We start from the raw sequence: 15,351 nt of genomic DNA on the forward strand, positions 1-15,351 counted from the left end.
CCTGTCACCGCCTTCCACTCCTGCCTCCCTAAGTGGCAGCTCTTAGAAGGGGGTTCTGTGGGTCTGCGTTGTGACCAGCTCGGTAACAGACTTGCCTCCAAGACAAACAACCCTACGTCCCCTGGACGTGCGAGAGGGGTGAGGCGGAGAGGCTCTCCCTGTGGCGCCTGGCCGTGGGGTTGTGTCTGCTGCGCGGTGTTGACGGCACGGAGAGCAAAGCCCGCGAGACCCAGACAGTTCCAAGCAGTTGCTATTTTTTTATTTTGTCACTCAAAACAATTACCAAAAACCAAATCACTGTAAATGATAAGAGCACAGCAGGGAGGCAGAGCACAGAGGGGTCACTCCACATAAGCCGGCAGAGTGTCCGCATCTTCCAGGGTGATGATGCGCAGACAGACACAGGGGACGCAGGGGACAGAGCCTCTCAGGACTGCTCTGTGTCTTCTGAGGATACCTCCGAGGGAAGACCGGCCAGGCTGTGGAGGGCTCCGGCCTCTGGAAAGGAAGAAACGCACTCAGGCAGCCAGTGAGAACCAGCCTCCGCACACGGCAGGGGGGGCTCAGTCCCTGAATTGGGCTTGGCACCCTGTCTCCCCGGCTCAGAAAGCATCTGACATCATCAGACTCTCAAATTGATGCTTAATGAAGTATAATTCCTGTCGAGTAATGAAAATTGGTATCTCCTGAGGAAGGCCTTTCCATATTACGAAGTTCAAAGCAAAATAAAGACACCAGGCAGACCCAACCCGCCCCTGGTGGGAGAAGCGCCTATTCTCCGCAGAGACGTCCCCAAGGCTCTGCTGGCTCCCACAGAGGGAGCTGGCTGATGGCTCTTGAGATTTCTAACTCCAAACGCCCCCGAGTCCTCCCCCACTGCCCTGCGCCTGCATGGTTCTAGGGAATAAGCAACAAGCAGAGTGGACCTTAAATCTCCCTGCCCCAAACTTTCCTCCTCTCCCCACGGCCACCACCTGCCGGAGGTCCTTCAACCAAAGCAGGGAGCAGAGCCCCAGCCCACTGCAAATGAAAGCAACCGATCGGGTCCTACCAAACTCCACAGCAAGACAACTGCAGAATTCAACAACCAGAGTCTCTGTTGGTAAGACAAAGTGGCCCGTCCTCATCCCCCACCAGGGTCCCACGCTGGCCTCCTGTGTTAACTCAGAGCCTCGACCTCCTCCCAGGCTTCCCCCACCACTGCAGTGTGTTCTGTCCTGTGACTGTCCCACTAAGGCCAGCCAGGGTCCAGAGCCTCTTCTCTGAAACCTGAGTGTGACCTCCTGGTTTTCTGTGCCTGTAGTTGGCTTCAGATGGCTCTCAAGCCCCTGGCTTGGGCCGACCATGGCCCTAAAAGACAGCAGTTGTCACCATGTCAAAAACTATGGGTCTAGTGGAGCAATCTGTACCCAGAGCCCCTCTGTCTGGTCTAATGGCGCTTTGAGGGACAGTGTTGCCATGGTACTGCAAGCCTGGCCCGCGTCTCCAGCCTTGTGTCCTAACACCCATCAGGAGGGGACTGGGTATCTACCCATGAGTGCGACGGCACCTTTCTCTTGTTTGTTTTCTGGGTTTGTTTTTCTTTTCCTTTTTACGATGGGGTCTCCCCGTGTTGCCCAGGCTGACTTTGAACTCCTGGGTTTGAGCCTCCCCAGGAGCAGGACTCCAGGAACACACCCCCCGCCGGGCTGTCGGAACCCAGTGTTCTCAGAGCATGTGCGTGCCCGTGTGCGTGTGTGGCGGAGCTGGAACCCAGGGCCTTGTGCCTGCCAGGTAAGTGCTCCACCACTGCCAACAATGGCATTTTGAATTGTGGTATTTCACATACCTTTGAGATGCAAGAAAGTCAGAAACTCAACTACTGTGCGCACTATACTGTTCTCAGGCAGCGCCCTGTCAAGGCTTCCTGGAAAACAAAAGGCCAGCATCACAGCTTGCCACAACGGGTGACCTGTACCCTCGGTGTCCCCCAGTGTCAGGGAGATCTGGGCACCAAGGTCAGTGAGCAGGGTGCCCCAGGGTTTGCGGGCACCGCGTGCTTTCCCTAGAGCCGTGGTGGGGCTGGGCCGAGGCCCTGCCGGCATGCTGGCCCAGAGGAGCCCTCGGCCAGCCCTGCCGTCTCTGCAGCTGCTCCGGGACCGCACTTGGGCTTGCCGGCTGTTCCTGTCAGTTGACAGGTGCCATCTCGGTCGGGCGGCGGCCAGGGCAGGTTCTGGCTGTGGCTGTGGTGGGAGGCTGGCAGGAGGCTGGCAGTCCCTTGGAGGCCTGGGGGAGCAACCTCTCACCTGGCTTCACTTCATCCTCGGGCTGGAGTTCCCGCTTGCCAGCCAGGCCATGCTTGTCGCTAAAGGATCTGTGGGTGTCGATGGCATCTGCTTGCAGAGGAGAGAGGGAAGCACCGGCTGCCCACTGACCCATACCCTCCCCACTAAAGGACACTCTGGACTAAACTAAAGGCACGGCGTGGAGACAGGGAGGGAGGCCAGTGGCCGACCGGCTGCCAGCCCTCACACAGGTGCTGGGAAGGAGGGAGGCTGCCAGCAGAAGGGGGCACGCAATGCGCCCACCACACAGGACAGCCCTGGTGCGCCAGCCAGGACCTCACAGGATGACAGAGACTGGGGTCCTCACAGCCTGCAAGCCGGGGGACTATATATACATCAGAACTATGTATGTATTTTAATATACATTGAAATCTGATTTATATCTATTATTTTCAAAGGCCACTCTGGCAGCTGTGTGGCGTGGAGTGGAGCCAGAGAAGGCGGCAGGGAGGACTGAGGAGAGGGAGTGCGGGGCTAAGGTGGGGGCCGTGGTGGCCAGCAGAGAGCCCTTTAGAAGCTGCTGCAGGGTCCGGGACAGGAAGCTGGGAGTGCCGAGGGGCGTGGCCGTCCAGGAGTGGGGACCAGCAGGCTAGATGAGGGGAAACTGATTCGCTTCCCAGGGGCAGAGTTCCTGGCCTGAATCTGCAGAGGAATCGAGGGATCTGGTTCCCCAGGTGTCCTCTGAGCAATCCTGCCGGGCAGGGTACCCGTTTTCAAAGCTGGACTTTTCAGTCCTGGACCCACAGGAGGCCACAAAGTACCCAGCAGGCAAACAGCTCGGGGTCTGGAGCTGCCTTCCTGGGAGTGGGGAGGGTAGAGGCAGGAGTTTGCCAAGAGCTGGTTAAGCTGGTGGCAGCCCCACCCCCTTGCAGTGTCACGAAAATGTCCCCCTTTATGTGGTCCAAACTGGACATCAATGTATCAAAATGACGACTGGATTAACGCAATGCCCCATCAGCTCAGAGACCAAGAGCTCTGCGACACTTACGTGGGCCCAAAAGGTAGCCGGCACTGTTCAGGGTCCAGCCTCTCTTTTCCTTTGCCTTAAATGACAGAAAAGAGGGTCAGGTGAGGTGGCCGGGAGCAAGGTGAGTGGAGGGAGCTCGGCCAAGCTCTCCAGGGACAGGAAAAAGCCTGGGCAGCCGGTGCCGCCACACCTTTGTCTGACCCTGACCCGGGCTGCAGCTCCACCAGGCAATTCAGCTGCAGCCCCAGCGGCCGCTGGGGTCACCGGCGCTCCCTCGGCTGGCTGGGTGCACTTCTTCTGGCCCCAGCGCCGAGCTGCCCGGGAGCGGGGTGCTCGGCCTACGGGCAGCTGGGGCCCTTCTCCCGGTGCCCTGCGTGTCCTGGGCTGCCCCACTTCCAGGCGGGTCCTGCAGCGGTGGCCCCTTCCCTCCCTGGGGGCCCTGTCCCCTCACTTACCGGCGGCCCGAGCCCCAGCGTGGTGGGCAGCGCGGCGGAGAGCAGGAGCGCGGCGAGCAGCAGGGCGCGGCCTCCGGCCATCTGCAGGGAGCCAGGCGGGCAGGTGGGCGCACGTCGGGGCGGGGACAAGGGACGCGGGGACGCGGGGACCGAGCGACTGAGCGCGGGTACCTTGGGCGGCGGGTCGGGGAAGGGCGGCGCGGTCCGGGCGTGCGCTCGCAGGCGTCGGGGTCGGGCCGGGCGTCGCGTGGCGGGCTGGGCGCGGGCTGGCTCACCGCATGGCGCGTCCCGCTGCCCGACGTGTGGCGGCCGCTCCGCCGCAGCCGCTATTTATGCCGCGCGTGCGGAGCCGCAGCCGCCACGTCACCCGCCCGGCGCCGCCCCCGCCCGCGGGGCCGCAGGGGCCGCAGTGACTGGAACTCCGCTGCTCGGCGCTGCAAGCCAGCAGCACAGGAGGGGACGGGAGCCCCGCCACCCCGCGGGAACGAGCCCCCAGGCCGTGTGGGAGACCCCAACCCGCGGCCCGGGTCGTAGCTGGGGCCGAGCCCGCCCCTGCCGTCCCACCTCAGCCCGATGCCCCTGCCCCACGTCCTGCAGCCTCCCCGCTGGGCTGGGGTCTCGTCACACAGAGATCTCCCAAGGGCAGGGGACCACTGGGGCGACCCTTGGCCCAAGCTAGGCCCATTTTCACAGTCCAGCACCCAGGCTGGCGTGGGGCAGCCCAGGACCTGCTCCCCCTCTGCCCTGCTCCTGTGCCGGGGGAGCTGGCATGGACAGCAGGGAGCGCAAGTGCCACCCTGCAACAGGTGTGAGCCCACTGTTCTGCTAAAAGGGGGCCATCCTGCTGCTTGGCCACCTGAGGCTGCTGCGGGCCCTTCCTGCGTGGCCGGGGATGGCCGGCCTGAACACCACTTCTTGCCCTGTGCAGCAGCTTCTCCTGGCTCTGGGTCCAGCTGGAAAAGTCGGCAGGTTCGGTGGTAGTTGAGAACCTGGATCCTATGGAGCCCAGAGTGGCTCCCAGCCCAGACTTCCAGAGACCACCCAGGGTGGGGGTGGGCTTAGCAGCAGGAAGAGGCCGTCAGGAGCAAGGCACCTACCTGCTTACCCACAAAAACTTCCTGAGCTGGGACTCAAGGGGACCACATGGCCACAGGGAGGCCTAGGTGGTGCCTCTGCATTCAGACACCAGAAACAGGGGGTACCTCCAGGTCCCTAGAAACGGGGAACACACTAAAAACGTACCTGGCCCTCCCCTTCGCTGGCTGGATACACTCAACCAACAGGGCCAGAGGGACTCCACTCTCCCCACTGCCAGGCTGAATTTCAGAGTGGTCATCTGGGACCCCAGGGTCACCAGGTTACAGGAAATGGAAAGATGACAATGCCATCTCACCAGTACCCTCAGAACCTGTGCCCATGGCTGGGGCACCCTCCACATGGGTGAGGAAGGACGTGGGTGCCCCAGGATTCTGCCAAGTCCAGCTGCCAGTTCAAAGGGCAGGGCTCTGGCCTGCAGTGCCAAGTGCCCGCTTGGGTCATGGGAAGAAGGGGTGCTGGCTTGGTGAGGGGTCTCAGTGACAGAGTCCTGACGGAGATGGGGAGAGGGGCAGGATTTCTCGAGGTGTGACTTCTGGTCATTCCTAATGCCAGCCGCCTGGTGGGGAGGACTGTAAGGGCCAGGCCTTGGCCAGGACCCACAGACTTTGTTCTGGAGCCCACAGTTACCCCAAAGAGGAAGTGAGGGCTGTTGCCATGGCAGTGGAGACAGCTGAGATGTGGAGGACAGGGTGTCGCCCTGTGACCTGCAGCGGTGACAGTAGCACCTCTCTTGCCCTGTGGGTCCCTGTGTGTAAGGGGTGTTGGGGGCTGTCAGGGGCTGGGGCACATTGTCCCCGACCCTTGACAGGACCGGTGTGAGGTGAGTCCTGCTCTTACGCTGTCCTGGTGTCCCTTCGTTAGGTCTCGCTCGCCAGGCTCACCAGACCTTGAGGCCGCTTGTTTTTCTCCACTTCCCTTGAACGGGAGGCGCTTAGCCTGTTTGGAAAGGTAGCGATTCTAAGCCTAGATCCTTGGGGTGGCTGAAGGACAGGGGTGCGGCCTGCCCTGGGTCAGGGTGGCGGGATTCTGTGGAGATTTCAGCTGCTTTCCTGGCTTTCCCCCGAGCTGAGGCCAGAGCGCAGGGCCTTGTGTCTGGAGCCTGGCCTGAGCTGAGTCCCCAGCCCTCGCAGCTGCTTTCCTCAGGACGATGGAAGCTTTTCGTTTGCTTTTTTTCTTTTTTTGCTTTAAAAGAAACTTGAGGGCTTGTCTGGTAAGCACCTTCTTGTGAGGAAGACCGCTTTTCAGCCGTCTATGTCCCTGACATTCACCACCAACGGGTGTGGAGAGGCTGGCCTCTGCCGCACCTGCGATTTTCTCAGGTGTCCCACCAGGTCCCAAAGAAAATTCAGGCACCACCAGCCAGGGTCACCCTGGCCATGGAGCCTGAGCTTGGGTCTCAAAATGGGGAGAAGGTGGCCTCTGCGGACAAACTGATGCACGTCCCTCTTTGGTCAAAGGGTTTCACACGGTGGCTTCCAGACCTTCCTGGGAAATAGCCCTAAGGCTCCAGGCCCCCAGGTGCAGCCAGGGCTGGGGGTGAGGCTGGGCCCAAGGAATGTTGGCACCACGACTAAGAAGAAAGGAAAAGAGCCAAAGCTGACTCCTGTCGCCCCAGCTCCTCAGAGGTCAAGGCAGGAAGGTCGCATGAGCCCAGAAGTGTGGGGGCTAGCCTGGAAGTGTGGGGCTAGCCTGGGCAACATGGTGAGAACCTGTCTTAAAAATAAGTAAATGAATAAACAAGTAAGTACCAGCCTTCAGCCACCTGTCCAGAGTTCCTCATGGAAATATCATGTGTGACCATAGGCAAGTCTTATCTGGCCCTCAGAGTCCACTGAAGGACTGCGCCACACGGTCAGGCCCGGGTCGGGTCACTTCTCCCACCACCTGGGACGGCAGCACCAGTCATGGCTCCTCCCTAGGTGGTGGGGTGCTGTGGCCGTGACCTGGGCTGAAAGTGTCTGAGCACGGCAGGCGGCCACGGAGCCATGCAGGAGCTGGAGGCGCGCAGTGACCCCCACGGAGGGCGGTCGCGCTTGGCGAATGAGGACAGCGCATCTGGGGTGACAGCTCCCGGCACAAGCCGTGCTGCAGCCACAGCTCGCGGTGTAATGGGCTCCTCGCTCAGCAGTGACCCCACAGGAGTCATTGTCAACCTGCCATCTCCAAGACGACCCAGTGTGTGGCAGACAAATGGGTCGCCATTAGTGTAATGGAAATCGAGAGCAAGCCACGTCCGCCTGCCTCGTGAGCCGGCTCGGCTTCTCTCAGAGCTGCCTTCGCCACCACCAAGAAAACAGCCTGGATCTGACAGCCAGGAAGAGCCAGCGCTGCCCAGGCTATGCCCCCACGGGAGGTCACCCTTGCAGGACCCTGGCGCTGGGGCTGACCCCACCCTCGAGAGACCCACAAAGGGACCAGTTATATGAATGACCACCTGGGTATCATCAGAAGGTGGTATGTGAGGTCAGGAAGCTGGGGCTGGCAGGTGAACCGCACTGGCCAGCTGAATAGTGGAGCCAGACACGTTCCAAGTTGAGGGGGTCACATGGGTGGGCCTCTTTTTGGTTCTCCTTTCCTTCCTCCTCCTTCCTGGAATGTAGATGGGAGGGCTGGAGGTCAAGCAACTGTTTTGGACCACATGGTGATGGCTTCAGGGACAGAAGGCCAAAGAAACTAAGTCTTGGATGACCTGAGCCTGGGTCCCTGGGCTGCTGACCTCCAGGCTTATTTCCTGACAGAGAAATGTTCTTCCTTTTTATTTAACCCAATGTTAATTGGGTGTCTTCTTTCACGTGCAGATGGACGTCTCACACAGAACTCTCCACAAATGTTCTGCGAATAAGCGAGTGATACAACCAGGGCTGGCATCACCCCAATGCTGGGAAGCAGCCAGCCTGGGGAAGGTGGGCTCACCGAGAGAGGCCTGGAGGGGAAATGACGAGCACCCACCGCCTGCCGGTTCCACTGTGATCTCATTACTACTGGGAAGGGGTGGGAGCGGCTGGCGACCTAGCGCAAGCCTCTGCGTCCCCGGCCTTCCGTTTCCATGGTATCCTGCTGACCCCTGGTACCCAGCCTCACTCCAAGAACACAGTGGTCTTTGAGAAAAGCCCCCAGAACTACCCCTAAAAACAATCTTGGGCTTGTGCCTGAAGTTGGAGTTGCGTCACTGGCAGGAGCACCTTTCTGCCCGTGTATCTCTGTGTTCCACTGTCATGGTGACTTTGGTAGCTGGATTCCTAGAAATGCCTGTCTCACTGAGTTGCTTAGGGCCTCACTAAAATACTGAGGCTGGCTTTGAACTTGCCATCCTCCTGCCTCAGCCTCCCGAGCCCCTGGGATTACACATGTGCACCACTGCAGCTGGCTCCACGGGGTACTTTTACGAAGGGGCTAAGGTTGTAGGAACCAGGGTTTGGGATGCAAGCTGAGAAGAGAGGAGGTGGGACGCGAGGTCCACGGGGCTGAGGACAGCTGGCCAGAGAATCACGCCTTCTCTGCAAGCCACCTCACCCAGCTCTGCACACTCCTGCTGGCCAGGGACAGCCCCAGCCACAGTGGAGCTCTGGAATGGCGTCCTTCTCTGGGGACTGCAGTGTGCTCAACTCACCAGCCTCTGAGGCTGGAGTGGGAGGACGCTGGGAGGACGCTGGGCTCTGCTGCAGGGAGGCCCTGAAGCCGACCTGCTTCACGGAGGCCGACCCCTGACATCCGAGAGCAGGGCCAGCTGACCTCTTCCACCCCCAGGCCTCCCCTCGCAAAGCAGCCTTGGGGAGGCTGTGGGTTCTGGGCCTTCAAGGCAAAGCACAACTGGCCGCTGGTTTGGGTCAACAGGTCTGTTTCTACGGGTACGTACAGGCCAGTGGCCTTGGCCCTCCCAGGCATGCCCCCAGCCCAGTCCTGACCCTGAGATGGGCCACAGGCCACAGAGCTGTGTCCTGCAGGGCTGGGGTCCAGAGCCCCTCCTGGAGCTGTGGCCTCCAGGGCGGTGGACCTCGAGCCAAGAGGAATGCAGAGTCTGCATCTCCCGAAGGTGCTTGGTCTTCTTTGGCTAGCCAACACCCTCCCTGACACGGTGGAGGTCACTGGGCCTCGCTTTAGGACACTCCTGGACACAGCTGCAGTGTGCTCAGCTCTCCGCCGACCTGGGCTGTGCGAGCTGAGAGTGTGGGAGCTGGTTCCTGGCGGCCCCTTGCAAGTCCTGGGCTCTCTCTCTGGCTGGAGCCTTCGCTGCCTGATGGTGCGGGGCCCTTCTCCCCAAACCCACCCCAGCCCAGTGCTGGCTGCCTTGGGCTCTGGGCCAGGGAAATGCCCACTTCCCAGCAGGGCCCCTCATAGACCACACCCACCACTGCCCCACCCACGGAGGCCCTGGGGACCACCTTTCCTGCTGCTGTGGTCCTGCTCCAGGGGTGATCTCATGGAGATGAGTTTCCCCAGGGACTGTCCTTGATGGTCAGAGGCACAGCCCCTTGCCAGGAGTCCGAGACTTCATCGCACCCTGGGGTGACTCACCCAGCTGGACCTGGAGGAAGGGGAGCTGCTGGCTGCCTGGCCTGGCCCGTTGCCTGTGGTGCGGGCGGGGCCCATGACTCATGCAGGCCCTGGGCAGCTGCACCTGTTTCCCAGCCCAGAGTCAGGCCCCTGAGCGGCTCCCCAGGCCATATGTGAGTCCATCTGGCTGATGGGATGTGGGCATCTCCGGAGAGGGCCAGTGACCAGTGGGTCCAAGGTCGGGAGGGCAGCGTTAGAGGCACTGGGGCCAGAGCCCTGCAGAACAGCTGGCCAGAGTTGCTCCTGCCTGCTTCTCGGAGACCTGACACGCTTAAGGGACAATAAAAACTATAAGCCCTCACAGAACCTGTGCTGAAGAATGATCTGTGTAAAAGACACAGAAATGAGTGATGAGCTCCCTACAGTGGTGTGACGCAGGCAGCGTCCCAGGTGTCCCCAGGTCCCTCTGTCACCATTAGCCACTGTCCCCAAGCACACCCACCACCAGACCTTAAGGGCAGGCAATCATTTTGTCCGCTCTTGGACTTCAGTAAACAGGCACATGAGCCTCCTGCATGTTGCTTTGTGTTCCTGAAAATCCAGGGCAGGACACGTCCCCTGCTGACCCTGGGGCCGAGCTTCGGCTCCCTTTTGGAAGGGACAGTGTCTGCCAGCCTCACCCCCAGCTGGGGCTTGGCGGGTGAGGTGGACCGTGTCCCTCGGAGGCACGGGAACGGCTGTGGGTCTGCAGCCCCGGACAGCAGCGCGGCTGGAGGTGTTGCACTGCCTTGCACACTGGCGACACTCATTCAGGCGAGCCGCGTCTAGGAAGCAGACACGCCTTGGTTGTCTGAGCTGGACATTTGCTGTCCAGGGCCTCCTTCCACGTAGGGCCCCCATCCGACCCAACTTCCTGGGATCGAGGGATTTCCTGGGACGTGAATTTTTCCATGTGACACCGAGAAGACCTGGGACGACCGGTCCGTGTTGGTGCTTCCTCCTCTTGGTCAGGCCGACTCTGCCCAAGGCCCCGTGGGACACCCCTGGGCCTTCCTGTCCACGCCAGCCTCACCTTTCTCTGTGTCCCTCCTGAAATGCAGTGGGCCCCATGTCACCCCAGAAGGCCTCCCGGTGACTGGGGTGGAGGTAGGCAGATACGGGCACAGAACACACGGTAAGAGCTGAATCTTAGACAAAAGTGATTGTGGGGTGTGAGGCTGTCCCACGCAATGCTCGGGAGTTTTTTGTTTGTCTGCAACTCAAATTCGACCAAGCGCCGTGTAAGGCTGGACAGCCTCAGTGCTGGGGCAGGCGGGAGCTGGGAGCCCCGTCCTCAGGAACCGAGGCTGCCAGCTGTGCTCACGCTGGTTAGAGCAACGCAGGCCACAGGAAATGGAAAGGCCTGTCGTGGTCCGTATATATTTTTAAAGATGTAGATCTGATATAAAAATGGAAGTAAATACTAATTAAGAGGAAATCAGGTTGACAGATCCTTAGTGGCAGGAGATTCTCCTCTGCCCCCCTCCCTGGGATACGCACACAACAGAACACATTGTGGCCCTGGGGGGGAAATCAAATTCTCATGCCCTGTTATTATATTTGGACAGTGAGGCTGACTTCCTAAAAGGAAGGACACGGCCAATTACGGTCGCCAGGGACAGCCTTTTCCGGGAGCTCAGCTATCCTGCAAGCAGCCCAGACGGCAGCCCCCCGCCCAACAGCTGTCCCCCTAAGCCCAGCTTCATCACCAGGGAAACGGCAAAGTGCTGGCCGTGGGGTGAGAGTGGGCAGAAGGTCCCGGGAGTTTTGCAGGAACCAAGCCTCGAGAACAGCTCTCAAACCTGCCCTGGGCTTCCCCAGCCCCCACTCAGTCCCCACCAGGGGCTCTTCCCCCACAAATGAGACCAGCAAAGCTCCCCTGCACAGCCTGTCATGCTGCAGACTGGGCTAAACAGCAATATTGCTTTGCTCAGGATTTCACGTTATGGTCAGGGATGGCTTGTCTCTGCCCCGTGCAGTGTCACCTGGGAAGCTCAACTTGGGCTGCCAGATTCACACTGGAGGGAGCCAACTGGATGGCAGGTGAGGTGGCGCTGGCTGGAGGCTGCATGTGGTGGCCAGCGCCTTTCTCTTTCCTGTGGCTGCTTGGGCTTCCTCACAGGATGGTGACTGAGCTCCCAGCAGGAAAAAAGGGAAGGCAGTCACTTAAAGGCCAGGCCCTGAACTGGGTGTTGCCTCTGCCATGTTCCACTGCTCAAAGCAGCGCAGGCTCAGCCTGGACATAAGGGTTTCGAGAAATAGTCCCCACCCCGCTGGTGGGCAGAACCTCAGCTCCAGGCTGGCACAGCCAACTTGAGCTTCCCAAGCTACAGGCTGCCTTAGGAAACCTGGGCAGCTCTGTTATTCCCCAAGGGTCAAGTTCAAAGGGCTTATGGTGGCATTCCAGGCTCTCCAAGGCTGGCCTGCACCCATCTTTCCGTCTGCCTTGGCCCTCTCACACATGGTCCTCACTTGGGTAATTGGGTTGGACAGAGTCACCTGCTCCTTTCTGAGCCAGTCAGAGGCCAGGGAATGGGAGATGTGGACTGGCCAGGTCCCAGGCAGCTGTCCATCCTAACCAGACCTCAGAGGATGGCGTGGAAGGGACAGAGACATTTGACATCCCCTGGGAGGGTCCAGGAGGTCACTCCAGCCTCAAGGAGTGAGAAGGAAGAGGAGGTGGGCAGAGACCAGGCCTTTTTTTCTCCTCCATGCAGAACCCACACAGAAAGGGGTCCCCAAGGCCCCTGGGAGGGGCTTGACTCTCACCTCAAGGGGCCAAGTCTGGCAGCACTGGCACCCCAGCTGACCCATCTGGGACGTCCGAGGTGCAGAGGCTTGTCTTCCAGGGACCTGGCTGTGAGAGGCAGCAGGGCCCAGGGCCACTCAGCCCCAGTGAGGTGATTCTGCCAAGATGAAAGGAAACCAAGGCCTGGTGCAGCCCTCGGCCAGACTCAAAGGAGATCCAGGTGAGCCACCGCGAGCTGGGCAGATAAAGGTCTCCAGCCACATCTCCACCTCAGCCGGGGGGGCTGGAAGCACGCCAGGAGGTGGGGCGCAGGGGCCAGTTCTGCCTGGCTGACCTCGGGCTCTGGAGCCTAGGTAGGCCCCGCTGCCCTCTGTGGCTTTGGCCCTGCCTGCACCACATTCCCAGGAGGGGCTGCAGGTGCTTCTTGTGCACCGACCGGGGCCTTGGACGCAGGACGCATTTGAGCACTGCCCCCAGCTCATGGAGCCGCGAGCAGGAAGGTGCCTCCTGGGAGGGTTGGGCCACCCCTGGGCCCAGGCACTCTGCTCCCACTGCAGGACGAGAACCTGACCTCGGGTCTACAACACCCCTGGGGGCCACGCGGTCGCTCTCCCCACCTGGGGTGGCTCTTCACCACTGAGGCCCTGGGTTCCAGCTGTCCCAGGGCCACAGGCTGGCACTTGGGAAACAGAGTCAGTTTTGGAGTGGGGAGCATCCGGTGTGGAGGAGGGGAGCGGTCCCCGGATCCTGAGAGACCCAGGACCTGGCTGCTCTGTGCTGGTCCTCAGTCAAAGCAAGCAGCTCCGCAGCAGCTCAGGGGGAGGGGAGGGCCCGGCACTCTCTTCCTGGTGCAGGGGACCGAGTCCCAGGCAAAGGAGCCAGAGCTGAGCCAGCCTAGCCTGGTGGGTGGGGACATCTCAGGAGGAAACCACCAGCCAGGCCCAGGCATCTGACAGTCTCCAGGGCGGCACTCCAAGGCCCTGGGAGGCCCATCAGTGCCCCCAAAAGAGCAGGCCGGGCCGATCCCCAGCACAGATGGACCCTCCCGAGGGGCATCGCCCCTTCTCTGCCTCAGAGGCGTTTGTAACATCACTGCCGGCCCTGGGGGTGAGGGGCACGGTCACGCAGGCCCACACAGCACTCGGGGACATGGGAACAGGCTCTCGGGAAGGACCTGGAAGTCAGCAGAGTCCATGTTCCCTGGAACAGTCACAATGAGGACGGTCTCTTGTGTCTTTGAACTCATATTCTCCAAACAAGGGGCTATTCACGCATCTGGGGTATAGACGCTCATTTTGCTATTTGATAAATGAGCTCATTTGATAAATGAGCTCATAAGAACAGCAGTGAGTTTTACAACGGAGATGGTCACAAGGTCACCTGCAGATAATTTAGACTTTCAGAACATCTTTGCTGTGACAAGGGAGAAAAGAGGAGACATTTATTTGCTCCTTTTGGGAATAGTTCATCTGTGAAACTGGCCGTCTGCATTTCTGCCCTGTTACCCGAGAGATTTCAAAATTCTCTTCAAATGTTCCCTTCCCGAGAAACAACATGTGGTAATAAAGACAGGTTTTCAGCAAGAAGAAAACGTCCAGAAAGAAGAGTTCTTCAAGTGGGGCAGTGAACCGAGCTCTGTAGGCTCTGCTGGCCAGGCCTGCCGAGGGCCAGGCAGCATGGGGACATCGGCATATCAAGAGCGTGCTTTGTGGTCCTGCTTCGGAAGGTTCGATGGGGACAGGTTGGTGGACCAGGGACGTGGGCCCTGTGGGCAGGTGATCCTGCCGCACCAGCGGCTCTCCAGGCAGCTCTGCCAGGCCCATCAAGAGCAAGGCCAGGGGAGAAGACCAGGGGTCAGCATGGTCCACAGGGTGCCCATCTCTGAAGGAGGCCAGTCTCTGTGCCAAGGCGGATCTCACACAGTGTGTTCACAAGGCCTGAACACCACAGTGGCAGGAAGAGGCTGGCTAGAGGACCCTCCAGGCCCCCGTCTTGATGGCAGGTGCAGCTGAGTCCGCAGGGGCCTCGTGCATGCCAGGTACTGCCAGCAGGCAGGAGCTGCTGGCATAAGGACTCCCAGGGCCACGGGCCACCGCACCCCTGGGCTTGGCCTCCCTGCTACCCTCAGCCTCCCTCAAGGAGTGACAGCAGGTTTCTCTGAATGTGCGCTGGACGGTAGAGAGGGAATTTTGTTTCAGCAGCAGAGTTGCAGCCTCGCAGGACGTTTCAGTCTCACATGGCCGTCTTGGAGGCTCAGAGGGCGAGATTTGTCCCATGGGATTTTAACCCCTTTGGGGTTTTGATTGGTTGATTGATTTGCAATACTGGGAATTGAACCCAAGGCCTGGCACATGCTAGCTAATTGTGCTGCCTCAGAGCTACAACCCCCCTTTCAATATTTTTATTTTGAGACAGGGTTTCCCTGAGTTGCTGAGGCTGGCCTTGAACATGTGATCCTCCTGCCTCAGCCTCCTGAGTTGCTGCAATTACAGGCATGTGCCAGTGCCTGGCTTGCTTTATATTTTTAAATAATACTGGGAGAGCTGACCAGACTTTGAGACCAGTTTCCTAACGTGCAGCTAGTCAGGGATTAATCTCACAAGGAAAAGAGAGGGAGGGAGGGAGGCAGGGAGGAAGGGAGGCAGGGAAGCAGGGAGGCAGCTATCAGCTTTGCAGAGTGACCATGCTCCCTTCTCCAAGCGCACTGTCTCCTGGATGTGGAGGGTGGGCCTGGCCACTGACCACTCTGGTTCCACCGGCTCCAGGTTACCTGTGCTGGAAGTTCAAATGCGCTTCTTCCCTTCAGCATCCAGCTACCAGGGCCACTCAGGTTCTGTGTGGTGGGTGGCCACCCGGGTCCAGAGACACGTTTCACGCAGATGTGGGTCTGACAGCAGAGCCTGTTTGGCAGGACCATCAGACCTGTGTTCCAATAATGTTTTGGGTTGGTCTGGTTTTTGCAGTGCTGGGGTTGGACCCGGGGGCCTCCTGCATGCCAGGCAATTGCTCCGTCCTTAAGCCTCAGCCCAGCCACCTGTCCTAATCGTATGGATCTATTTGGAGAAACTACTCCAAAGCAGAAAGGACCCGGAACTATGATTTAATTCAGACTCTGGACAGCCTCTGAATGAAAGGCTGTTTTCCTTAGAAATAGAGTACCTGCTTTAGTCACCGTGAGGTCTCAGCAAGTGCTTAATGTGTCCTTTAGCATGCCCTGTGGGGAGC

General features: G+C 59.8%; 1 protein-coding gene across 1 annotated transcript; it reads right to left on the minus strand.

Annotated features, from left to right (window-relative positions):
• Positions 1-305: 305 nt before the first annotated feature.
• Positions 306-4,034, minus strand: GAL (galanin and GMAP prepropeptide). Its single transcript, XM_079103179.1, has 6 exons — positions 3,918-4,034; positions 3,747-3,827; positions 3,313-3,367; positions 2,286-2,372; positions 1,829-1,906; positions 306-498 (listed from the first exon to the last, which is right to left on the minus strand). Exons 2-6 carry the CDS (start codon positions 3,825-3,827, stop codon positions 428-430), a joined length of 372 nt encoding a protein of 123 aa, XP_078959305.1. The 5' UTR covers positions 3,918-4,034; the 3' UTR covers positions 306-427.
• Positions 4,035-15,351: the final 11,317 nt, after the last annotated feature.

The sequence above is a fragment of the Sciurus vulgaris genome, assembly GCF_902686455.1.
Source record: "Sciurus vulgaris genome assembly, chromosome: 11".
NCBI lineage: Eukaryota > Metazoa > Chordata > Mammalia > Rodentia > Sciuridae > Sciurus > Sciurus vulgaris.